Here is a 27,786-nt window from a genome sequence, read left to right on the forward strand (position 1 = left end):
TTTCCCCGATTTAAAAAGACATAGGCGATGGTTTCCGACGCTCAGCAAACAAAGTTTTACTATGAAACGAAAAAATAAAAATGGAATATTTTTGACAATATACTCGTATTCATTTTGCGAGTTTCACGCTGAATCCCGCACACAGCAGAAGGAATCAAGTGTTAAGACATTATTTTGGCCACACACCGCCCAATTTTCAAGACATTGTGTGTTGAGTGGCGGTAATCAACGATGTGCTTTGTCTTGTTAACAAAGCGAGCAAAAGAAAATCAATGACCCCGAGTGGGAACCGAACCCAGCTAACCAAAGAGATAGTTGATTGATTAGGTTTACCTTCATCGAAGGCGTCTTTAGAAAGGCACAAGCACCAATTTTCACAGCCTTCGATGCCTTTCTTACGTTTTTTTCTTTTACATATAAAATTGTTCTTTTTTCCTTTTCATTGTTGACTTTGATATTAACGTTGTCAGATGAAACAGCAACACTTGTAAAATATTTGTAGTCTGTAAATTTTAAACAATTTCCTCAGTAACTCTTGTAAGTACGTAGACTAGCTCGATGACAATAGGTTCAAATTATAAGCTTTACAGCCTCAGGCTTCAGCCCGCATATAGAGAAAAACGTAGAGAAAAGTGTATAGTCTTGCTATTAGTTTTTTACTCCACCTGAATTTAAGATATTGCATGATGGGTGGTGGAACTCAATGTACATGCAAACATTACAGCGCAGCGATAGTTGTGATTCCGATTGTTCGAATAGTGGGGAACGGAGTGTCTTAACACTAGGTGGGTACCTATGTTCTCTGTTTATCCTAATTTTTGATTTATATGTTCGATCCTCATTCGGCGGAATGAAAGAATCGTCGTAGAGATTGCCTATTAGCCTACCCTGCTATGGAAAAACGTGAAGCGTGAAACTGTAACATATGAATGCAAAGGAAATTAGTTTTCAACTAAACTTACAAACATTTTTTCTTAAAAGTCCTTTAGATATATCTTTTATGACACTCATGTTTGTTTTTACCAAATAAACTTTTTTGATTAAAATGGCAAGAGATATAATGTCAAAATGTATTTTTTTTTATTTGAATGATACTTAGGTTGCGTAATAGGTTTTATATACATACATATTAGCATTCCTAACCTACAAAAAACTTACAAAATCTTTATGTGAATTATAGCTTGTGTGTTCTTTTGATGTATTAAGCTATATTACTGTGAAGTTTAATCTAAATCCGTTCAGTAGTCTTTGCGTGAGAGATGCTAATTACATAAAATAAACACATAATATTAAAACCGCTTAATAAATTTTAAATTTTGGACAATATCCAAGAAGTGCTGGTTCAAATCTATGTAGGTATCCTATCCTCCTAATACTATAAGTTTGTTCTACTTTAACCCAATAAGTACTGAACGGATTTAAATGAAACTTCAAATTTATACCTATTGCTTATACAGAATTTAGAATAACACATAGATTTCAATCTAAGTATAGATTTTGTATAATTTGGCTAATAATATAACAATAAGTTAAAGCGCTCGAAGCCGCGTCCACGTCCTTAATATATCAGATATTATAACACGATATAATGACCTTGTAAGCCCTCAAAGTACAATGAAGTCACCAAGTAGAAACGGGGTGCTTAATAACACTTACCTGCATCGCGTTCTGTTGCACGTCAGCCGTGAGAAAATACCGCTTGTGGAGTACATCGTACAACACAAGTTTGAAGCTGTTATTATTATTTTATTCTAGCTTCATTTTGTATTCCGCACATAGCAGCGTAGGCAGAGGGAACTCGGGAACCTGGTGATAAGAAACTCCTTTCACATTGGTAAGCTACCGTTCCCCACTTTGCCCCGAATTCTGGAGGCATTGTGTGTTGGGTTGCTGTACTTTGCCTCCTTGCCTAAGAGAGGACATGAAGAAGGATCACAACATGCCATGAGTGCAGGAGTGCACGAGTGCACGACTGGTTCCTTACTTTATAGTTTATAGGACATCTTTATCAAAGCTTAGTTTCCCTACGTACATCACTCCAACCGTCAACGCCGCCGCCAAATTAATCGCAGTAATCGAATTGCCTTGTATTTTTTTTTGCTTTCCATTTTTTTTAATATAAATATAATAAAAGTAGGAACATTACCTGACTTTACTAAGTAACGAAGTACGGTGGACAGAAATGATAACGTAAACATTCTACCATGTTTTCAATTAATTTAAAAAATAGGTTCTTAGCTTAGTCCATATGTATGTTTTCTATTAGTTTCACGCTACAACAGCCCTTTGCAGAGTTGGCAGAGCAGGCACTTTCTGGTGTGGACTGGCAAAACTCAACACATATAAAAAAACATCTTTCAAATCTGACTTGAACCTCTTCTAGGTGTACACAAAAAGTGTTAAGTGTTGATCGCTATCAGCAATAAGACCGCCTTTGCACGCTCTAGAGTTATTTTGAGATTATTATTTATTTTCCTCTGTAACAGCTTTGTGTGCAATAAGTTTTTCTATCTATCTATCTATATCTATCTAAAAAGTTTTCTCACCCCAAATTGTACTATAAAAAAGACTTTTCTCTAAACAAAATAAAAAAAACAAATATTGATTTTATTCATTGCTACTATTAATGACCGGCCGTAACTGGTTCCGTCATAAGCGCCTGTTATAACTAGGCGCCATGTTTGTTTAAGACCCTTTAGACAACACGACTATATGTTTTAGCTTCACGCGTTCCCTACTTTACAGGGACATTGTATATTGAGTGGAGTGGAGTGGAGTAGACATTGAGCTTGCAACTATTAGTCGGTAACAGGTTGGGCACAAGGCACGTATTATCAAGACCTCCGTTCTTCAGTTTGCAGACGGATTAGTGGCGGAACATAACGCTGCGCTTTGGTAGTAACTCCAATATAAAATAGTGTTTAATGTAATGTATTGTAATGTAATGGTAATACTGTAAAGTAACCAAGTACAGATTTTCTCCACATCCTTAAGGTTATACAGTATACCTACTAACCATCGAATGTTGGATACATCGTTTGCGTGTTGCGGGGCGGAGTTCAACGCTGGGTTTTCTACCATAAGAGATCATCCATCAGTCTTTTAAGGTGCACTGCTGCACATAGGCCTACCCCAATGCTCGCCACTTCGTCCGGTCCTGCGCCCTTTGAAACCAGCGGGTTCCCGCTGTCTTCTTGAGGTCGTCGGTCCACCTGGTTGGAAGGCGGCCTGTACTCCTTTTGCCGAGACGTAGTCGCCATTCGAGGACCTTTCTTCCCCATCGGTTGTCGGTCCTCCTGACAATATGAGATATATAATATTTTTATTTATCCAAAAGAGGTAAATAAAAATATTTAAATCAAGAATCGGTATTATAGTAATCATCTTATCATATTATGTAATTCAATGAGATAACTGTGAAATAGAATAGCTTTTACCTGCGACTATGCTAACGAGGTGGTGAGACGCATTCTTCAGTTCAGCAGTTCAACCAAGCAAAGGTTTAGACTTTTATAGAATATTAACAAAAATCATAAAGAAAATCGTAGACCTTAAAAGTCACCACATCGCTAATGACTCTTCATTATCTATTCATTACGCCATGTCATAAGTCAGCTAAGGTGAAAATGTAGGCGGGGCGTGTCGTCCAATGGGAGACGCGGAAATTACCTAACGATTACAAAACCAACCAATCAGAGGTCGGGAAATTCCTATATAGAGAGTTTTCCTAAAGTACAGTGTCCGAGTAAGAGCTATTATAAGTGTGACGTGACTTGATTTAAACAGATCTAGGCAAAGACTGCAATTTGTAGGGCATTTTGTTTTTTTTTAAATACATAAAAGTGAATGTGTTTCTATCGTTGTATAGTTTTGAAAATTATAATAAATTTTTGAATGGAAAAACTTACAATACAATATTTACTCGATATAAAGTCCAAAGTATGAATTTGTGCGGAACTAAAGATCATGTCTGCCTGTCCCGTGGCATATCCTCGGAATTTTCTTTTTTTTAAATTAAAACTAAAGCTAAACTAAAGCTCTATACCTTCTATATAATATATTTGAGAACGCAGTATCGATGATACTATAGGAAGGTAATGTAAAAAGAATGAGGACTGCTTGAAAGCCATGTATGAAGAGGTAGATGACAGTTGTCGAGGTGAACGATATACTCGTATATGCGAGAGTGTGACTGTAACGCGACGGTTGTGAGTTCGATCCCAACTAGAGGAACTCGCTCTGGCTCCAAGTCAGTTGAGTTCCGTCACTCAACACGCAATGACTTATTAGAATTGGGCGGAAAATGGGAAACGGAATATCTTAACACTAGAGTGCCTCTGCATACCCTATGTGCGGGACACAGCGTGAAGATGAATTATTATTATTATTATTTTCGAATTCTATTGCGAATTTATTTCGAATCTATGCTATTTGATCAAACATCAACCGATTTTAATGAAATTTTTAAAAAAAAATTGATCATTCTTTTAACATATAGATCCTAATATATTAAAATAGTATTATCTATATATATAAAAGGACTTGTCCTCACTGACTGAGGTAAGACGCACGCACAGCCGTAACCGCTGTGCGTAGAAACGTGAAATTTGGACAGATGTTTACTTTCGTAATCTGGACATCCACTAAGAAGGGATTTTGAAAAATTTTAACCCTAAAGGGGTGAAATAGGGGTTCAAAGTTTGTATGGAAAAAAATTTAAATCGGCACCAATTTTTATAAAATTTGAAATTTAGATTTTTAAAAGTATTTCATTGAACACGTGTTTCATCGTTTTCTAGAATTCTCCCCCTAAGGGTGCAAATAAGGGGTTGAAAGTTTGTATGGAAAAATCTTTAAAACGCCACCGACCCTTAAAACACCGACTCTTTTAGACTCTTAAAAATAATTCTTATTGAACACATGTTTCGTGGTTTATTACAATTGACCCCTAAATAAGCAAGCGAAGCTGCGCGCCTCCGCTAGTATATATATATATCTAAGACAGCGGGTATCCGCTGGATTCAAAGGGCGCAGGACCGGACGGAGTGGCGAGAATTAGGGGAGGCCTATGTCCAGCAGTGGACGTTGAAAGGCTGATGGATGGATGGATGGATGGATGGATATATATCTAATTACACCGAAAGAGAATCAAAGTAACGACTACTTTTACAGGAAGGACATTATAAGAATATACAACTTCTTATATCAAACAGTGTTTAGGAGATATACATATAAAACAAACATACAAAAATGGACCAAAATAACATGCTATACGAATTAGAGCCGGTTTGCGGGTCTCAACACAACGCGTTAACCGCTCTACGACTTTTGAGGAGCTACAATCATTTTGTTATGCCGCCTGGTGAGTAACATATATTTTTTAAACGTCTAACTGTAAACGTGACTATTGCCGGTTCGATTCCCAGTTGGGGAATGATCTGTTTTCATTTCCTCGCTCTAGTAACAAGACAAAGCGCAAAGCGCAAGGTAAAAAAATGTACTCGTATATAATAGGTCCATTTTTAAAACGTAAGAGATATAGAAGCTGTCGTAAATTGTGGATGATTGTGGGTTATATTTTCATTTGAAATTAATTATAATCATTTCCTGTCACTGTTAAGAAAACAAATTGCATTAAATTCTGCCACAAAACACGCAATATCTTGAAAAATGGACGGTATGTGGGGAAAGGGGTGTCTGAACTCTAAGGATAGTTCCCTCTGCCTGCCCCGCTATTAAATACCGTGTATGGAGAAAGAAATTATTATTGACATTCTTCGCATAACTGGTGTAAATAAAGGACTAAAAATAGCAAAGAGCGAGCGACAACTAATAAAGAATATGAATTGTTGTTTTGATGTTGATTTCCGCCAGTCAACACACAATGCTTCCAAAACTCGACAGAAAGTGGGAGCTCACACTCCCGGAAATCCCAAGGAAGTGTGTGGTGTTTTAATGGGAACGGAGTGCCTTAACACTAAGTTCCTTCTGCTCTCTCTGCATTGTGCAGCGTATAGCTAAAAAATATATTTGAAACTCAAATGAATACTTCGTGTTATTAGACGGCTTGCCAAAGTAATATTTAGTTAAATTGTAACAATTTAGTGATGTTCCCGCGGCCCGGGGGTAGTGTTGTACAAATTATGTGCAATTATTTCACCCCTTGTAATCACTGTTGGTTTTGTATTTGACAGTTTATGCTGCTAACGCCTCCGTAACGCAGTGGCGGCAGTTTAGCAGGAACTGCTGGTTACCAGTTAAGATTTTACGAAATCATTGTTTTATACAAGCTCACAGTATCCAGCCAGTCGTATTTATATCTAGACAATTAGTTGGAGTTGATGATCATTCAGCTTCTGTAATAGGTAGATTCACGAGCAGCACTAACACTCTCCTCAGCGCATTGGCATGTGAAATAGAAGGCCCGCTATGGAGGCACTAGAATAATATCCATCTAAATACAAATAAACTTACTAAATTACTAACGTAGATTAAGCCAATATATACTAACAAAATGTTATATGGACTATGGATGTCTGATATAAAGATTATTATTATTATTATGTTTCTCTTTAAAGATTCACGGGTTCAAAAGAACCCGGTCCTTTGTAAGGCTTGCGTGGGGACACAGGTCCAACACGTAGAGGCCCCTAAGAGAATATTCAAATGTTTTTCTGTGACGCATCAGCCGGGATCCATCTCTTGGTAACCACAGGTAATTGCCCAGAGATGGTCGCCGGTTAATGCGTAGGAACTATGGAAAAAGATAAAATCTAAACTAGGTCTATGAAATGAAATTTGGATGGACTGGCTACTGGGCTATTGAATGAGACTCACGGACGTCCGCCTTTACAATAGTCTCAAATTGAATGGTTGGCGGACGGTGACTCGCCTCCCACTAAATGGGGGCCCACAAATTTGTCCCCACAATACTTTATCCGTCGAATTTAAATGTAAACATTTTGGGACGAGGTTTAACTGAGACAAGAGAGACAAAGACTTATTATCAGACAGCAGGTTCAAATCACTCTTTAAAATTTTAAAAAATTAAACAAATACACATTTATATGGTAGCAAAAAACACTTAATCATTATATGTAGTTTACGTTTGTAATTAGTAACAGGTCAAAATGACGCGGCGATGGGGGCAATCGCGATCATCACGTACCCTCAAACTCAATAGGGTTGCCAAAAATGGAAAACTTTGTTAGTACCTAATAACACTAGAATATAAGAATTTCGACGTGGCCTGAACAGAACATGTAGTGCACCGCTTGGACGGAAAACAAGGAATACGGGTTCAAATATTAATATCCTACTACTGCTGTTGTTCATTGATTGATCTTAGGTATTATAGAAAACTCAAGTAATAGGGTATATACAGGAAATCTAGTTATAAGACATTCCCTTCTCCGCTTCCCCTAAAATTTGAGAGCATAACTGGCGGAACATAATACTGTATTTTGTTTACCAACACAGTTAAATGTAAACAATCCTACATAACTATATATTAAATTTGAAAATGGCAACCCTGACCAGGTGTGGACATTCGCACGACCGCAGGTGTAATAGTGTTCACCAAACTTTTAACCCCATTTCTTTATTATTTACGATACACTTTATGTAATTTTATAGTGTTAACTTTTATGAGGGCAGTTGGACATAATGGAAATAAGATTTGTTTGGTTTTTCATTTTTCTATTGCTTTCAGGTAGGTACTTTCGATATTGCATATAAATATAAATGCTTTTAATATATTTACCTTGTTTTACACAAAAATTGGTGGTAACGGAGTGTTTCAACTTCAACATTAGGTTCCTAAGTTACCTCTGCCTACCGTGCTATGTGCGGGATACAGGTGGCCCTTCACTACTTCTTTTTACCTTCACTAACTTGTAAATCTAAAAAAGAATCTAAAAGTGACAAGCAAATATTATGATAAGCAATTAGTCACGTGCAGTCCGTTTAGAGGGTCCAGGGTCGTGCGTCGATCGTGGAAGCACCGCTTATTATTTATAAGTACAATGCGTAAAAAAGGCTTTTATTTGTAGCCTGCAATTTATTTGTTTCATAACAACTTCACGCGGTATCCCGAAAATGGCATGGCAGACTCGACTCCGTTCTCCGTTTCCCAGCCAAATTTTGCGACATTGCGTGCTGAGAACCAGTTCTCTAACGGCGCAAGAAACTCAGCGGGATTTTGTTTTTTTCTCTTAACCGTACTCAAATACGAGCTTTGTTTTCGACTTACCAGATTTAGATCTGGATTTTTTCTAGAAAATGTAAATAACTCATTCCCCGATAGAGTTTGTGATGTAATGTGACATGTGTCATCCACACATGTCACATTACATACTCGTATGTGTATGTGAGAACACTTGGCATGGCACGCTTGTGCTCCCGCGCCACGAGTTACACCTTACTGTCGGTAATATAGGTAGAAATGAATGTCAAGTGGAATCTTTTAATTTTTTTCCCTTAGAATATATTAAAAAAATATATATATATATTTTCATCGCACCTGTACTCACCCTGTAGGGTAAAAACACCTGCTTATATTGATGTTACTATAATTATGGGTATCCTTTTTATGTACAATGTTAATTTTTTCGCAATTATTAGTTTTATTGTATATCTACTTAGGCCAGCCGTGGCACTGAGACACAAGCATGCGCTTGTATAACCCGACGGGTTGCGAGTTCGGTTCCCACTCGAGGAACGAGGCAAAATACGGCGATGAGTTCAGCCACTTAACAGAAGAGAGTGTGACAGGGAGTGTCTATATACTAGGTTTCCAGATTCTTTCTGCCTACCTAATGTTAAGAAATCGGATAGTAGAACGCGCTAATCTTACGAACTACTTATTCGAATTGAAAAATTATGTTTGTGTTGGATAGGTCAACTATTGGGGAAGGATTTCTTATAAATTATCAAATTTTCATATTATATTTCATAATTCTAGGTTAACCAGAAGTACCTTATTAATTTTGATTCCATTCATAGTGTAGAAATACGCATTTTTTCTGACAAAAGCGGCTATAAATAAAGAAATAAAATATGTTTTTTGTCAGGAAATCATAGGGCCGTAAATCTGAGTAGGTATATGGTTTGAATTTAAGCCCGATATCTCCAAGCGTTTGTGAGATAAAGGATCTTGACCGACAGACAGACGGACAAACCGACGGACAGACCGACAGACAGACGGACGGACAGACAGACGGACAACAGAGTGATCTTATAAGGGTTCCTTTTTTAAAAAAAATTTAAATAAAATGTTAATTACCTAGTTACTTGTATAGTAAACCTCGCACTCTCTACAGAAATAAATCTCTATATCCAATTTTAAAAGATGATTTAGATTTTAGATGAAACAAAATCTAGCACACAAGCTTGGAAGCTTTCATCAAATATTATTCAATTCCAATAATATCACCTACATACATACAACCATGATAACCTCTTTAGAAGAGGGTTAAAATAATAAGTACTGATAAGTTTCAGATGGTCGAGTAATGCCACTGCTGGCGTCACTCCCGCCGCCGTGCTTACCATCTTACTGTCAACATCTACCACTCTGTTCCCCTCGTACGTTTATTATTATATTATTCTATTATAAGTGATGATGGGTTCGACTCCTGCTCAGGGTTATGAGTTATTTGTATTTCCTCGTTCTCCACAAGACAGAGCGGCGTGTGACGATGAATAAAAATATTGTAAAATATATCATTGCCCTTTGAGGCTATCGTGACGCAGTGGAACAGCGACATCTATATCTAATTATAAACACGATGATTATGGGTTCAATTTCTACTCGGAATAATAAAGTACTTTCATTTCTCCGTTCTGGTAATAAGGTAAATTGTGGCGTCGTGATCCGCTTCTCAACACGTAATATCGCGAAAATTGAAGAACGGAGTGCTTTAACACTAGGTTTGATCTGTAATACAGCGTGAAGCTAAAATAAGAACGTATTTTGCCAGTAGCAAGCACTGTACCTACAGTCGTTTGTGACGCTGACGCTCGAAGACGCGGTGAGAAACGACCCATGCCGGCTGAGCTAAAAGACGAAAAATACTTCGAAAGAAGAAGACGGAACAACCAAGCGGCCAAGAAATCCAGGGACGCGAGAAGACTGAGAGAAGACCAGGTATATGTTATTAAGAAAATGTTCGCACCACCAGCAGATTAGAAATGTTATGTAAATTTAATAAGACAATTTATCGAAGTGTTTTGTTTGCTCTGGAAACAAGGTAAAGTGTGGCGTTGGATTCGCCGACCCATGTGCAATGCCTCGAAAGATGCTTGGAAAATGAGGTGAGCTCTAGGTTCTCTCCGCCTATTGTTCTGTACTCCTTCAATACACGTATAGTATACGGAATACACGGTACTCCGTACGGAATCTATACCATTATTTCAGAAACCAAGAAACTTTACTATCTAAAGACAATTCTATTAAAAAGAGAAAAAATATTAATTACCAGATAGCGTGGCGGGCGTGTCTGCTAGAACAAGAAAATGCGTCTCTTCGTGCACATGTTACCGCATTGCGACAGGAAACGATCGCTTTGCGAGCTCTCCTCGCAGCTAGAGACGAGACCCCGGCTCCCACTTCAACTACTACAGATTAGAAATGAAAAAAAGAGTTTCGAACTTGAAATTTATCATCAAACACATCAAAGACATATTTTTGAATTTCAATTTCATTCTTTTGAACATTTAAGAACTTAAAATAAAAAGAATGGGTGATACCATGGTGGCACCGTAGGACGATGTCTAACTATAACGAGATGGTTAAGATCTCCACTGGGGGCAAGAAATTATTTTTATTTCCTCCTTCCCCATTACAGAAAAAAAAACAAAGTACGTCGTTAAGTTCTACCACAAAACACGAAATATCTCGAAAATTAGACGTAACGTGGGGAACGCATTGTCTTAACGGGAGGTTTCCTCTGCCTACCCTGCTATATGTGGCATACAGTAAAAAACACTTAATAACATAACTTAGCTTCACGCTTTATCCCTAATGGGGTAGTGTTAGGGTCAGGGAGAACAGAGTGAGACTCCACTCACATCAACCTCTTCATACATGCCCCCTGGGAGGTCCTCATACTTTTTACGTGATAGCTTGTCAGAGTAGGTACCTACCTTATTATTACATAAATGCGTGAGATATTTGTGTTTGTAACTTATGTAATATATCGTCTCTCAAGGCCGTACCGTCTCTCGTTTTCGCCTCCAAAAAGTTAATAAATCCTTTATGGGTCTGAGTATACGTGTATATAATAAAATTCCGCAGTGTATTCTTAGTTTGCCACTACAAAAATTTAAAATATCTGTAAAAAAAATTCTAACAAGTAAAGCGTATAACACTGTTCAAGAATATTTAGAGGATAAACATGTATGGAATTAATGTCTATTGAATGTCAGGCAGGATAGCTGCCAGCTAATGTAATAGATTGTACCATTGATTTTAAAAAGAGCAACTGTTGAGTTTCTTGCCGGCTCTTCTCAGCACAACTGCCTTCCGAACCGGTGGTAGCTTTTTGTTCATATGTTCATTCGACGATTCAAATGTGCTTATAATAATTGCCTATTTGAATAAAGAATATTTTGAATTTTGAATTTTGAATTTGAAAGGAAAGTTTCTCATCAAAGATGTATTTTATTGTAATCAAGTTGAATAATATTAAGAGGTTATGTGATATTTCAAAAATAATGGACTAAATAATGGACGCATTATGTTTATTTTTATCAGCTTCACACAGTGTGAAGTGTCCCGCGCACAGCAGGGTAGACAGAGTGAACCTAGTGTTCCCCACTTTCCGCCGAATTCTGGGGGCATTGCATGTTGAGTGGCGAAACTCAACACCGCCCTTTGCCTCGACACCACAGCGAACAAATGGAAATATAAACGTACATTAATATTTCACTTCTTCGAGTGGGAATCGAACCTACAACCGTCGAGTTACAGTACAGTCACACCCTTGTGCCGCTGCGCGACGGCGGCCTCATGTTGTCTTAGTAAATAAATAAAACTCATTTTGGTTAAAATTGTTTTATTTATTTTTTCACGTTTGTAGCATTGAGTATACCTATCCCTCAAATAAATCTATACCTTTCGGCATTATGGAAAAACTACAAAAGAAAGCTATTTTTACTATCTTATATTAACATTTTTTTATTATCTTATATTAATCGCTCGCTCGAGGAAATTATAAACTTATATTTTCTTGAGTTTCGCCACTCAGCATACAACGCCTGAAAAATTCTAAGATAATTGGGGAACATTTTCATAAATAAATAAAAAAGTCACAGACTATAATAATACAAATATAGTAAGAAAGGCACAATTATATTAAAAACGTAGTATACTTCATTCTTCAATTGATCAAAAACTATCCAGAAAAGCTTATTGTATTGTTAAAACGTAATCAAATTTAACCAATGCACCGCGATTGTAGATAGAAAACGAGAACATTCTACGTCGTGGATTGCCATTAGCAAAAATAAAGATTTTATTAAGAAAAATCATTATTATTAAGACACGTAAAAATAAATTAATTATATAATTATAAGTGGTATTACAATAAAAAAAGACAATGAAAAATATTATCGAGCAAATAACTATTCTAGAAAAGCCAACACTAGAACATTCTAATACATAATATGTTTTTCACCTGGCAACAATTATAAAGACCGCGAGCGAGATAAATCGGAAAAACGTTCTTTCAGGCAGTTGCGTCACCCACATGGTCTTGTTCGAGTGAAATAAAACGAAATAATTCATAAAGTTAGTTAAAAACGCAATAAATATGCTCACAGCAACGCGGGTGATAAGCCGAAAAGCTTTGGAATGCACTGGTATATCAGAGTTTTCCACACACAGAAATTTCTCGTCGATCCTGAAAAGTGTAAGTATCCATTTTTATTAAAAACGAATGAAAATCGCTTGTCATAAAATATTATGTAAATTCTTAAATAAAACTGATGAATTAAATTCGCTTTGACGTAATTTAAACTTCTAATATTCGTTAATGGTCTAACCGGGGGCCACATGTTTTAACTACTTTTTCTTAAGCAACCGGCTTCTTTTTTTGATTCTGCAGACAGCAGCCCCCACAGTCCCTATTTACCAGCGCCATGGACTCCAGTACAGACAGAAGTGAGTATTTTCCATTTGCGTTATCTATCTTTTCATCCTAATTCTAACCTAACATTAGTGACCTTTGTAACATTGCCTTTTACAGATAAAATAGTAAAAAGCGATGTAATATGTGAAATTTAGGTCATGGTGTGAGAATATTATGAAATTTGTATACTAATTAACATAATATATAGCATGTATCATTTTTCATTAATTATAAAATAATTTGTAGAACACAGAGAGGTTATGATTAACTGAGAAACTAAAACTGAGTTAAAACTAAAAAAAATAAAAGAAATATTATTTAAAAAAAATATATCTTTAAAGTGAAAATAACATCTAAAAATATTTTTTTAAATTGAACACCAGTTTCAGCACATAAATTACTAAAATGGGTCACTTAATTCTTAATTAAAAAAAAATACTATTAACATCATAAGTTGTGGGTTCAATTCTTTTATATTTTGGGCAATTGAATATGTTAAAAGTAAATATTGCTAAGCTTATGGTATGAAAAAAAGAAAGACAAATATTTTTTTATAAAGGTACTACAAAAGTAGATAAATTTTGTGTACTATATTGTATAGTCCATATGCAAAATGGAAAATTGTTTGTGTTGGATAGTCTATTTATCAAGGAAGGTACATCATGTTAAATGATTGATACTTAAACTGTATTGTGCATCATACACAACTAGTAAATATTACAAAAAAAGCATGTAAAATAAAAAAAAAAATTTGACATAAACTTGTATTGCACAATGTTTTATCTAACTTACAGAGGTGTCATTTTTGGTGTGGAAGTAAGATGTTTAACTTTTACCTGAATATAAAATATTCCACATGTGAATGCTTATCTAAGGCAATGTCACTCTAAATGAAAATGTTGTTGGTTTGTTTCCCGCTCAGGGGAAGGAAATATTTTAATTCATTATATCATATTCATTTTATTTCTTTGATGTTGAAGCATAATTGAGTTCCTAATATGTCACTTTCACATAGTAATGAGACTCAGATTAAAATGTATAAAGCATCCAAATATTGCAAAAAACAGCATTGCCGATCAGTGTGTATGTCAGTATGTGCACACTTTTGCAGCAATGCGAGAGAGACGCGCGGCACCAGCCGGTCGCAACACCTTGTTGACAGACCTTCCTAGAAACCGCGCTACATTTACTTCTATAATATAAATTATATCAAATGGCAAATATTATTAGAGGGAGGTCCAGATTGTTCATCTTTGTCTGATATAATTTAATACTGAGATAATATAACACGGTATTCAATATGGCAAATTGAGTTAGAGTAAAAGTAATTAATACTATTTTATAAGCATTGGATAAATAGCAATTAGGTAACTATAAAGTATGTTTTAGAAATTAACTTATGATATACCTAGACGGCTCCACACTGTATCCCGCATACATTAGGGTGGCAGAACTCTGAGAACTCCTGTGCCTCTGCACCATGACTGACATAGACTAGTTGATGTCTTTTAACACTACTATCAAAATATTTGTTTGTCTGTATAATTCAATATGTTTATTGTATATAATATAAACTATACAAACAAAAAATATACAACATGTTATTATAATCGATTATATAAAATATACATTATATAATATGATATTGTCATATATAAAGTAATAAATTGTTTAAATGTAGGTACTTATTTGCTTTGTTAAATAATAAAGTAAATTCAAGTGGGTATGTTGGAATTTTGTATGACAAGTTTAGTTCATGTCAAGCTACCTAGCCAATACAATACTTATTATGAAATCTAGCGTTTTATTTACGTTACATATATAATAGATATTGAAAAGAAATTAAAATAAATAAATTCCACGCTTTCTAAACATTGTGGTGTTTTGTGTAAATTATTTAAATACAGATAATAATTTTAAAGGTCGGAAGGCGTTCGTGGCGCCGTCATTGGTATCGACTTGGGAACTACTAACTCGTGTGTGGCAGTTATGGAGGGCAAAACACCTAAAGTGAGATATTTTACATATTTTTTACTAACATTTAAGAAATAAAATAATAATAAAATATTTTCATTTCCTTGTATATTTCATTGTATTATTTTCATGTCCTCAGCTCTAGTAAATAGACAAAACCCGTGGTTAAGTTCAGCCAATTGTATCACGAAAACAATGACCTGGATATTAGACGGTGGCTAAGGAACGGAGTATCTTAACACTGGGTTCCTCTGCTTGCCTTGCCTATTCGGGATACAATGTGAAGGCAAAAAAAGACAAATGTATGAAAAATCTCAAATTTATTCTAAATTCTACCATTTTCTTCCAAAAGGTGGTGGAAAACAGCGAAGGTTCTCGAACAACGCCATCCCACGTAGCCTTCTCTAAAGAAGGTGAACGTCTCGTAGGAATGCCAGCCAAGAGACAAGCTGTCACTAACAGTGGAAATACATTCTATGCGACGAAAAGATTAATAGGTCGCAGGTTCGAGGACCCGGAGGTGCAGAAAGATATGAAGAACCTTTCGTATAAGGTTGTGAAAGCATCTAATGGTGATGCTTGGGTGTCAGGTGAGCTTTTTTTATTTAAGTTCATAAAAAAAAAATATTGCCGTTTTTGTAGATACAAAAAATTCTGATAGATTTTTTTTGTATATTGAATGATATAGTAAATGGATTATAAATTATTCAAAAAGATTTCTAAATATATTGTCTACTAAATCATATACTTACTTATTTTTGGAATTTAGAAAATTAAAATTCGTTTTTATGGGTTGTAGAGCAGTCCCCTCATATGAATCTGCAGCAGGTCTGCAGGCAGACCAAGGCCATTCATTTAATTTCAATCTAGCTGTATCCCTGATTGTTGCCAAAAATCCCGCAACCTCTTAGGCTATCAATTAATTTATGTAAACATTTTGCATAACATGGCTATAATTATAACATTTTTAAACATTAAACGGGCGAAACAATATTTGGGTCACTAGTTTCATATATTTTAAATGTCTTTTGTTTCAGGTACTGATGGTAAAGTTTATTCACCAAGTCAAATAGGTGCTTTTGTTCTTATTAAAATGAAGGAAACAGCCGAGGCCTACCTAAATACAGGCGTTAAGAATGCAGTGGTGACAGTTCCTGCGTACTTTAATGATTCTCAGAGGCAGGCCACTAAAGATGCAGGTATATTTTAGTTTTATATACTTTTTTAATAAATGAGGTCATTGTTGTGCAGTGGGATTGTGATAGACGATGCAATGATGCAAATTGTTGGTGCGATGGAGAAATGGCTATAGTATATAATGCTGATATTAGATAATATGGATAAAAGCTGGAAATATCGAATATGGGTTATTAGAATGCAAAAAGGGTTATAACTCTAACAACTGCAATTTGTGGGAAACAACCATAATCAGATTAGATTATTACATTATGTGAAAAATTAAAAGTTACTGAAATTATCTTTTGATAAACATTTTCTTTGGTGTCGTTTCTCACAATGAGTATTAGTAAATAAGAGTTCTTTTTTGTTTTCAAATCATGATTCTTTATTAATTTGTTTCTGCTCGCCATCATACAATAAAACTAGTTTGAATTCTGATGAAATTCTGTTCATGATTTGCATTATAACTGTTACCTTCAAAAATGTAAGCTAGCTTAGGGTTTGTATGTAACAAGATATAAAATAAGGCAAATTAAACTTTTTATAAAATTCTTAGGTCCTAACTAAAATGTACTGATTTTTATACTAATTTATATAATTACTAGCGGCTCGCCCGCAGCTTTGTCGGCTTCAACTACATGATTATTCATTTAATACGAAGAATTGACTGACAATTATAATGACTTCTAATATCTTTTTTTTTTACGACATTATCGTAATTTCTATATGGAATGTTGATTCTTGATATTAATAATAATAAACATTATTAGATATTAAGGCATTGATACGTAAAGCTAATTATTTATACTACTGTTAGCGAACTCGTGTAAAAGACGGTAATGTAGATGAAAAAGACTATAAATTAATTGTGTTAATCGGGGGATGCCAAAGCGTCCATCAAGTATTTATTCTTCAGGGGCGAAACAAAGTCTTCAATAATATACCTATCATTATAAAATAGACCTCAACTGTTACCGCGTGCACCGCGTGGAGGTACTCCCAGCTTATGTTATTTTAAATGATTAGGTCGGAATAATAACTATTTCATTTAACACTGACCAAGTACAACTTTCGGAGATTAGCGGGCACAAACAGACAATTTTTTTTGTAGATTTGGTGTCTATTACCGTTCCTAAACCCCCCTCAATTATTATTTTGTAAATATATTCAATGTACATTTTTACTTCTTTATTATATATAGGGTTAATTTTATTTTTAGGTCAAATCGCGGGTCTGAACGTGTTACGTGTGATCAACGAGCCGACAGCTGCTGCACTGGCGTACGGAATGGACAAGACCGAGGACAAAGTGTGAGTGAATTTTGTATTACATAAATTTTATGACGAAACATAACGCCGCTATCTACCTAACTAGAGTGTGAAAATAAAAAAGTTTAATATACCATTACCATTGTGTACATTAAGACACTTTCACTGTTTCATGACGGCGTCAATTGTATATTTTAACTATTATATAATAACTAGTGGGCCCGGACGCGGCTACGCCCGCGAAAATATAAGCCTAAATAATTAAAATAAGTTAAAAAATAATAATAAGTAGAGATTTATTATTAGAAAAAATATCTGAGTAACCGAAATGAACAAACAAAAGAAATAAAAGTAACTAAAGGAAATTCTTAATATTAAAAAAAGTACCTAAAGTTTGCCGTGCGCGCGTACTAAACATTTTTCTATAGGTATTAAATAATTATTAATTTTTGCGAACAATATTAAATAAAATCCCAAATGATTAAAATTACGATATTTTAAATGTATAACATCGGTATAGATAACCGAACTGAGATAAATTAATTATAAGCAGCAAATAATTACATAAAAAATAATAGTAATTCGAAAATATATAAAAATTTACAAAATCAAATCAAAGTCATCTGCCCGTTCGCGTCGGTCATACTATACCACTCGTAGGCTAGGTCATTCCGCATCAGTGACATCTCCTTAATTATTTATTAGAATGTTCTACAGTAAACTATAATTTCAATCTAGATAAAATGCTAAAAGTGACTATTATATTTATTTTCATAAGGATAAATATCAAATTATAAAAATCATCTAATTTTTGTTAATGTTTACAAATCTATATCGGCGCGCGCCATGTACGCGTTAAGCAAACTCACTTTGGGTGACGTTTTCTTAAACCAACAAACTTTGCAAGCCGTTGCTTAGCAACGCGTAGCGACGATTGTTATTAACATGGCGGAATAAATTGCTTGTCAAATTAATTATTTTAATATATTGGTATATATCGAAAATATTACAAATATGAGAAAAAAAAGTAACCTATGTTCATCCCGGGACCCTCGAGTATCTCTATATGAGTATTTTATCACAATTGAATTAGCGGTTTGGCCCTGATTGCGTAAAAGACAGACAGACAGACAGACAGACAGAGTTACTTCCAAATTTATAATATAGGTATGGATATTTGTTATGTAAGTATTACGTAATTGTACTTTTTAATTATTTATATAAATCCATCTATCAATTAAACTGTCCGTGACGCCGGGGCGCCGTAAATGTGGTGAGGCTTATGATGGGTTCGTTTCCCACTAGTAACAATGATTAGATATTATTATATTTCAATTCATTTCAACGCTCTTAAAAAAATGTGCGATGTTCAGTTTCGTCATTCAACACAAAATGACTCTTAAATCAGGCGGAGCATATGGAATGGAGTGCGTTAATACTACCTACCTATCTATCGCTATATACTGTGCCTTTCTTACAGTATAGCAGTGTACGACTTAGGCGGTGGTACCTTCGATATATCAGTACTGGAGATCCAAAAGGGCGTCTTTGAAGTTAAATCTACAAATGGTGACACACTGCTCGGTGGTGAAGATTTTGATAATGTCATCGTTAATTTCTTAGTTGACGAGTTTAAGAGGGATGTAAGTATTGAAATGTTTTTTATGTTCTTTTTTTTAATTGCTAGTTGTTTTGTATATCTGTCTGTGGTATTGAACCTTGTAATTGTGGCTATTTATTTATATTTTTAATTATTATATGTTATAAATAACTTGTAATGTTATTATAAAAAAAAAACTTATTTTTTATATGAACTATGTAAAAATTTGAATTTTTCTTTTGTGCTTAAAAAGTCTAATATGACTAAGTAAGTCTAAGTGTGGTATTGGGCTACCTATACCCACAGTTCCTCTAATATTAGGCAAAAACTACATTTTAATTTAGTGGTCTAATCTTTTTTAATATTTTTTATTAACAGCAAGGTTTAGACATTCGCAAAGACGCCATGGCGATGCAACGTCTGAAGGAAGCAGCGGAGAAAGCCAAAATAGAACTTTCTGGATCACTCCAAACTGATATCAACTTGCCCTACCTCACCATGGACTCATCTGGACCTAAACATATGAATTTGAAGGTTATTATATTTTTTAGCTTTACACTAACCAGCACATAGCAGAGTAGGCAGGAGGAACCTGGAAACCTAGTGTTAAGACATTCTATTGTCTTTCTGTCGAATTCTTGAGGCATTGCATGTAGAGTAGGGCTTTGTAAAATATAAAAGCACTGCATTATATAAATTCTTAATATAATAATATGAGATTTTAAAAGTTACAGTGCAAGAGTGTAGACATTACATAAACCGCCTATCCTCGTTTAAATGGCGAGGTGGGTCAAAATTGTTTTGTAACATCAACATATATTTTATACTTTGACGAAAATAATTTATACTTCTGCTGGGATTCAAATCCATCACCATCACGCTTATGTTTATTAGTCAGATGCTGTCCACTAATTATATAAAATTATATTATATTTAAAAAAAATAAAGGTGGCAAAGGGACACAAGGCTGTGACTGTAAAAGAAAGTAGGGAACGGAATGTCTTTGCCTTCCCCTGTTATATGGGAGCCAGCGTGATACTGATTTATTCAATAACATTTGCGGTGTTGAGATCCGCCAATAATGTCGCAATTCAATGTTTTTTTAATACTAATTACCATTCCATAATTTTTCAGATGACTAGGTCGAAACTAGAATCTTTAGTAGGCGATTTAATAAAGAGGACAGTGGCGCCGTGTCAGCGAGCGCTGCAAGACGCTGAAGTCAGTCGCACTGACGTAGGGGAAGTGCTGTTGGTCGGTGGAATGACCAGAATGCCTAAGGTAGAGGGTCTATTTAGTATTTTGATGACTTTTTAGTATGTATGTGGGTGTGGTGGTGTGGGAGATTAGTATATATACAAACTAATTAACAACCTATCATATACTACATAACTAAATTATTATTACAATAAACAAAATGTATTCTTATAAATTATTATTAGGATAAGTAAAATATTTCTTTATAAATAATAATAAAATCCTTAACACGCACTGTAAGCACAAAATCGATACATAGTGTCACAACACTAGTGTCGTAAGTCTTATGACCGGTGCCAAAGGAACTTGGTGATATATTCCCCAAGCACATCTCTATGAGCCTGGGTTATAATCCTCAAACAAATCATTTTATTAGGTAGGCATGTTTTTATTGCTTTACAAATTTATCTCCCTGATTGCTTCACGCTGTATCACCCACATAGCAGGCTATGCAGAGGGACCTAGTATTAAGGCACTCCATTAATAGGCATTACTCCTGATTATCTACGCATTTCGCGTTGATTGACGGGATTCAAAGCCGCGCTTTGCCTTGTCAGAACGGGGAAATGATAATATTTCATTCCCCCGACTGGAAATCGAACATCTCACAACCGTCGCGTATACAGTCGCACGCATGTGCCGCTGTGCCACGACGGCGCTCATTATTCTGTAGTTTTACAGTCTAAAAAAATTATATTGTTTTTATATATTCTAGGTACAATCAACAGTACAAGAGATCTTTGGCCGAGCACCCTCCAGATCGGTCAATCCTGATGAAGCAGTCGCAGTGGGAGCGGCCGTCCAGGGTGGAGTCTTGGCTGGTGATGTGACAGACATTCTGCTCCTGGACGTGACCCCACTGTCGCTGGGTATTGAAACTCTGGGAGGAGTGTTCACTAAGCTGATCACTAGAAACACTACAATACCCACTAAGAAGAGTCAGGTGTTTTCTACTGGTAGGTTATCATTACTTTGAATATATAACCCAGCCTCCTACCCTGCTTGATGAAGCAATGTGAAGCTGAATTTATTAAATATTTTTATTATATACAACTATTATACATATAATCGTTATATATCATAAAATACATAGCATCACCGATCAGTGTGTATGTCTGTATGTGCACACTTTTGCAGCGATGCAAGAGAGATGCGCGGCACCAGCCGGTCGTAACACATTGTTGACAGACCTTCCTAGAAACCGTGCTACATTTATACTTTATTATTAATTTTATATATTTAAAAATATGTCGGCCTTTTTCATCAACACTAATAATTAATTAATATATAGATATTTTCTTTAACAGCTGCCGACGGACAAACACAAGTCGAAATCAAAGTACATCAAGGCGAACGTGAAATGGCGACCGATAACAAGCTATTAGGACAGTTCAGCTTAATCGGGATTCCCCCGGCACCTCGGGGAGTCCCCCAAATCGAAGTGACCTTTGATATTGACGCCAATGGCATTGTACACGTATCCGCAAGAGACAAGGGAACTGGAAAAGAACAACAAAGTATGTGTTTCTTTTTCTATATTGTAACTCAACGCCGTAGTTTTATAGTTCAGCTGTATGAACATATGTCTGTCAATTTAATAATAATAATAAGCCCGCAGGGCATCTTGTGGTGAGCTGATGGGGAGTGGCGACCCCACGGACCTGAGTCATCCGGAGGGGAATTGTATTCTATCCCCCGCCTCTGGCTTGCCTTTATTGGCCGGCAGAGTGCTATATGCTCGAAAGGGTGGAAGTGCTCAATCTGCGTAATAACGGGGAAACCAGCTCACGAGCTCCTCATGTTGGTGAAACCGGTGCACACCTCTACACCCTTAGCCGACCACGCCGATGTTGCGCCCGAGGCATTACACCGCTTTGTGGGGGCCCATCTAGTCGGAGGCGAGTCACCGTCCGCCAACCATTTAATTTGACTGGTAAAGGCGGACGTCCGTTAGTCTCATTCAATAGAACAGCAGCCAGTCCATCCAAATTCTATTTATTGACTTTCTTTTTATGTAGGAATTAAAACAACTGTCCAGGTAAAGAAAAATGATGCCTCTTGGCTTCTCGGTGATAGTTAATATACATCTCTTGGCGATAGTTAATATACATACGTCTGTTATGGGAACTAAGAAAGAATAACGTAGTCAAGTTTTTAAAATTAGATAATACAAAACGTTAACTTTTGCCCTTAAGATTGAATTCACAGCTCTCATGTATATCGATCATATATGCATATATTTATATATATATATATATATATATATAAAAATTAAAAATGTTTGTGTTTTAAGACAAATTTTAAATTGAAAGCAAAAATTTTGAACAAAAACTGTAACTAATATATAATTTTTCCATCCAGTCGTAATCCAATCGTCTGGCGGTCTATCGAAGGATGAAATCGAGAACATGGTGAAGGCGGCGGAGCAGTTCGCGGCGGCCGACAAGGGCCGGCGCGAGCGCGTGGAGGCGGCCAACCAGGCCGAGGGCGTGCTGCACGATACTGACACTAAGCTGGATGAATATAAGGCTCATTTACCACAGGACGAGGTGATTTAGTTCATACGATTACGTTTATGTTCTTCGGATCCATTTGTTCGTTGGTGAAAATCGAAGTGAGCGAGTATTAGAAGAGTGTAAACTGAATGAAATTAAGGTTATTCTGCGAAAAGGGATTTAATTCATTGATCGGTTTGTTTTGTATTGTATGTCTTAGGTGCATTTGGCGCAAGACAAGGCATAATTCATTACTGCTTCCAATGCAATAAGTTCATTGTTGAAAAATAAGGTAAACAATTTTAGAAGAGTTTAAAACGTAATTGACGTGCGTGAGTAGCTCATTCGTTAATTCATTTGACTATCTGAAGAATAGCTTGTCTATTAAAATTTCCTTTAAATGTTTTAGTTCATTTATTCTTTGTCATATAAAACTACATCTTAAGCTAGGTATAATTTATTCTTTGTTACATTCTTTTGGCACCATCCAGTTTTGGATACTTCTAGTGACATTTTTAATTATAATTTTTTTTATTAGAGAATCTCATGTATACGAGTTTAACATGATTTTTTTAGAAATTAAAATCATATGCTGATTGTTACATTTATTTTTTTCTATACTATAAAAAGCATCCAATTTAAGCCCATCAATTGATAATATTTGGCGGGTTAAGCCGGATGCAAGAGGAACGGCGTCGCGTTATCCCCTCCCGTGTGCTTACACGTGAGACGATCTACGATTGCCTACAATTAATTTCATGATTTAATGCCTGTTATTTAGTTCAAAATGTTTACATGTTAGTTATAAATTTTTAATTTTTTTGTTATAATAAATCTCTATATAAATTTAACTCAGCATTTCCTAAATACCACATTTAGGAAAGGTTTGAGAGTGTTATGATATTGAATTATAAAAACCTATTACATAATAAAAAACTTCACTCTTTTTCTCATATAGCAGAGTACAGTGATGTGTTGAGTGAATGGAATTGACGCTGGACCTTGTCTTGCTACCAGAGCAAAGAAGGAGAAATCCCCAAATGGGTGTCGTCGAACCCATAATCATTATATTTACAGTCAAACACTGTTACACAGCAGCAACATAAAGTATATTAGCATATATTTTTTCCAATAATGCAAATAATAACAAGGCAATTATTTTAATAGTTTCTAGTGAAATAATATAATTTTTGTTTCCAGTGCGACAAGCTACGCGAAGAAATGGGTAAACTACGTGAACTGTTAGCTCAAAAGGAAACCGCAGACCCCGAAGCCATTAAGTCAGCCACCAGTACCCTACAGCAGGCCAGTTTGAAACTGTTCGAACAGGCATATAAGAAGGTAATTTAAATTGAATTAATATTCTACATTTATTACAGTTTGGTTGATAGAGTGTAGACTGCAGTGTCATATGTATGCACGTTTTTGAGCCACAGTGTCCATTAAGTAAGGTGCGGTGGTCAAGCAAATGTGCTATATTGATTTTGGAGTAGACTTAAAGTTAATTTTTATTTTATCATTTACTTATTTCTGCTACTACATTTTTATTTGCTTTTTTTAATTGTATTTTTATTTTTGGTTTTTGAGTTTTATCTTATATTTGTATTTACTTAATTTCTAATAATTGTTAGACATACTAATTGTATCTTGTATTAAGTTACTTTATTCTTCTTTTCTAAGTAGGGATTGAAGATATTTTGAATTGAACAATGAATTACTTTTTTTATTTTTATGTGTGATGAAGATTATAGAGATTATTCAATATAAATAAATACTTAACTTGTAGATGGCAGCAGAACGTGAAGGATCATCACAACAATCCCAATCTCAAACACAGGAAGAGGAAAAAAAGGAAGAGAAAAAGAATTAAATTAGTTAATATAATATATACAAAAGTTGTCCGTCTGTAGAAGCGGTTAATATAAATAGAAAATTCTGTACAGTAAAAAATATGTTGTGTTAGACATATTTTTTTAATTGTAACAGTTGGGTAAATTTTAATTGTAATTTAATATTAATAATTGATTATTTGTTTGTTCGGAAATCACTTTAAACAATTAATTATTTGCTTATAGTGATTTCTGCACAAAGAAGTGCACTACTATTAATATTTAATTGATATTTGCAATAAAAAATTACTCAATATCTATCTATTCATAATAATAGAGCAAACTAAATTGAAGCTGCAACCTCCGCTCAGTAAAGAAAAGCACACGTTCTTTTTTGAATTATTACTTGCTATAAGTAAATCTCAATAGTATGGAGTTGTTTTTTTTTTAATTTTTTTTCACCAAAAGTAGTGATTCAATAGCTTTATTTTTTTTTTAGTTTTTAAAATGTAAATTAGTATTTTTCTTTTGTTATATGACACTTGACCGATTTTGAAAGGTGTTTTTTTGAAATGTTTGGCAGAATGGGTTTTGGATCTTTATACAGTCAGTATATGCGAAAATAGCTTGCTTAAATTTTCAAAATCAAAATAAAAGTGGATTTATTGGCTTAGCAGCATATTAAATAATATTATTTGTGTTTTTATAAAGTATGTGCTAAAAAGGCAGGTTAACTTATATGTTTTCTTAAAAAAATCTGTCAAAAACTGTATATTTAAAACATATAAGGCAAAATTAATTATTGCATTGTAAAGATCAATCCTTGTGATTTAAAAAAGGCAAGATTATATGTATACATTTTATGTATAGAGATTTACATATTAATACTTTTTTATGCGGGAAAGTCATAAAGCATTAAATTTTTTTGCGTACAAACGTTTTGGTATGTAATTTTGACATAAAACGAAATATATAAAATTGCAATTTAGTGTCGCCATATCTTTCCTATTAAAGATTGCTGATCTTTTTAATTTATTCAGGTACTTTTGAATATATAAGAATAAGGGACTATTTTGACAGAATTTGTCGCTTTTAAAGCCAAAATTGTCCCAAATAAACGTATAAAACGAATTTATGGCATTATTTTATATGTTTCCTTATATATTGCTAAAATTCAAATATTCTTATGTTCAAAATTACCTGATTTTCTAAAAATATTACGTCTTTTCTTTCAAAGTCGGTACAAATTTCATATGAAAAATGGAAATATATTGTTATAATGAAGGACTGGTATTTCCTTAAGTTGTTCTATTTGTGTGTATGTTTGTTTGTTACGATTTTATCATGTATTCTGGTTTATGAGGTGAAGCATTTATAGATTTGTGGAAGATAGACCTAATTTACTTGAAATTATTCTGTAAATATAAATAACATTTTTTTATTATTTGAAATACTAATGGTTTCACATTTTTCAATAACAAGCAATGTAACTCGAGTGGCGGAACTCAACGTCACGCTTTGTCTAACAGAGCATTTTTTTTTATCTTTGAAATATTGTGTATATTTTATTTATTAGTACCAAAATTAAATTAGGTCTGCTCCATTGGCTGGCGAATAGGTTTTAAAATCGTTACGAACTGTATGGTTTTATTGTTATTTTTTTACACAACCATCGAAACATAGTGCATATGTGACATAACATGTTCTAGGAATTACTTTATACTACTACAGCCTTTGTGCTCATATTTTATGTGTCAGAAAAAAGACGAAATTATTAATAAATAATTGTTATTTTAAATATGATGTATTAATTTATGCACTATTTTTGTTTGTGTGTCTGTGTGGTACGGTCATGATAAATTGTATGTGGAATTAGATGTTAGTGAAATATATTATTTCCGGAATTTGTTGTTTTTCTTATCTGTTAGTGTTAGTCACTATCCCACGCATAGCAGGCTAGTCAAAGTGAACCTAGTGACAAGACTGCATTGACAAGAATAAATCATCGACAAGATTATTGGGTTTAAGAAATGTGAATACGTATAGCGTCCTGTGTGTATATTATACATATAGACTGAGATCCGGCCGTTGAATCCTGCATATACGAGTTTTCTTAATTAAACCCATATTAATGAATAATACATGATTAGTAGAACAGATTACACCTGGGTTGCCTGGAAGAATCCTGCCGCAATCACTTTTAATTACATTTTTTCGTAACTCGTTTTTGGAGAAAATTGCACCCATACGTTTTTTATATGAATCGCACATCATTTGAAAGATAATCGCATAAGGAATTGGAAAATTAAGGGTTGCCAGCTCTCAGTCTGCCGCAAGTCTAGGGTTGCCTGGTTTAAAGATGTCACTAAATGTTAATAATTTGCACTCATGTGTTTTTTTAATGAATTATATATCAAATTAAAGCTAATTCTCATAGTCAAACGGAACCGGACTAAAATATTTCAAACGCTGGCAACCCCTGTTTGCGGCAGGAATTTTCCAGGCAACCCTGTTTTATAGTGTTCAGAAAAAAATTAGCTTTAATTTGATATATAATTAATTAAAAAAACACATGAGTGCAGATTATTAACATTTAGTGACATCTTTAAACCAGGCAACCCTAGACTTGCGGCAGACTGAGAGCTGGCAACCCTTAATTTTCCAATTCCTTATGCGATTATCTTTCAAATGATGTGCGATTCATATAAAAAACGTATGGGTGCAATTTTCTCCAAAAACTAGTTACGAAAAAAATGTAATTAAAGGTGATTGCGGCAGGATTCTTCAAGGCAACCCAGGTGTAATTCTTATAATTATAAATATTATAATCATTTCCCAGTGAGAACTCAATGTATATGAACCGTACTAAAGTTATTTTAATTTGTCAAGAAGACAAATCGTAATAAAAGATTTTAAAAATAAGCTCCATGTAGAGAGCATTTCTAAACAAGGTACGGTCCCTGTTATATAAGCAACATGTGTGAAACTTAAAAAAGAGAACTAAATCGTTTTTAAATATAATATACAATGCATAAATATAATTTAAAGTAACAA

General features: G+C 34.6%; 2 protein-coding genes across 2 annotated transcripts; both read left to right on the forward strand.

The window, feature by feature from the left end:
• The first annotated feature begins 5,250 nt into the window (after positions 1-5,250).
• On the forward strand, positions 5,251-10,934 carry LOC146530564 (uncharacterized). Its single transcript, XM_085200766.1, has 4 exons — positions 5,251-5,362; positions 9,502-9,585; positions 9,984-10,147; positions 10,482-10,934. Exons 1-4 carry the CDS (start codon positions 5,251-5,253, stop codon positions 10,626-10,628), a joined length of 507 nt encoding a protein of 168 aa, XP_085056892.1. The 3' UTR covers positions 10,629-10,934.
• Positions 10,935-12,696: 1,762 nt separating this feature from the next.
• On the forward strand, positions 12,697-26,636 carry Hsc70-5 (Heat shock protein 70 cognate 5). The gene is made up of 14 exons (XM_085200224.1): positions 12,697-12,911; positions 13,107-13,162; positions 15,053-15,140; positions 15,457-15,694; positions 16,142-16,303; positions 17,503-17,593; positions 19,032-19,194; positions 19,530-19,685; positions 20,286-20,432; positions 21,124-21,364; positions 21,716-21,925; positions 22,770-22,957; positions 24,104-24,244; positions 24,690-26,636. The coding sequence occupies exons 1-14, from the start codon at positions 12,813-12,815 to the stop codon at positions 24,771-24,773; spliced, it is 2,064 nt and encodes a 687-aa protein (XP_085056350.1). The 5' UTR covers positions 12,697-12,812; the 3' UTR covers positions 24,774-26,636.
• Positions 26,637-27,786: the final 1,150 nt, after the last annotated feature.

The sequence above is a fragment of the Heliconius melpomene genome, chromosome 17, assembly GCF_056956725.1.
Source record: "Heliconius melpomene rosina isolate 202511_hmr_F chromosome 17, ASM5695672v1, whole genome shotgun sequence".
In the NCBI taxonomy this organism is placed as follows: Eukaryota; Metazoa; Arthropoda; class Insecta; order Lepidoptera; family Nymphalidae; genus Heliconius; species Heliconius melpomene.

Bases quoted from the DNA above. Each gene is read 5' to 3' on its own strand.
- LOC146530564 (XM_085200766.1), top strand. From the start codon at position 5,251: ATGGACCAAAATAACATGCTATACGAATTAGAGCCGGTTTGCGGGTCT. The intron at 9,586-9,983 runs GTACGTTTATTA...TTTTGCCAGTAG, and splicing joins TCTACCACTCTGTTCCCCTC to CAAGCACTGTACCTACAGTC. The intron at 10,148-10,481 runs GTATATGTTATT...ATTAATTACCAG, and splicing joins GAAGACTGAGAGAAGACCAG to ATAGCGTGGCGGGCGTGTCT.
- Hsc70-5 (XM_085200224.1), top strand. From the start codon at position 12,813: ATGCTCACAGCAACGCGGGTGATAAGCCGAAAAGCTTTGGAATGCACT. The intron at 15,695-16,141 runs GTGAGCTTTTTT...CTTTTGTTTCAG, and splicing joins TGGTGATGCTTGGGTGTCAG to GTACTGATGGTAAAGTTTAT. The intron at 19,195-19,529 runs GTAAGTATTGAA...TTTTATTAACAG, and splicing joins TTGACGAGTTTAAGAGGGAT to CAAGGTTTAGACATTCGCAA.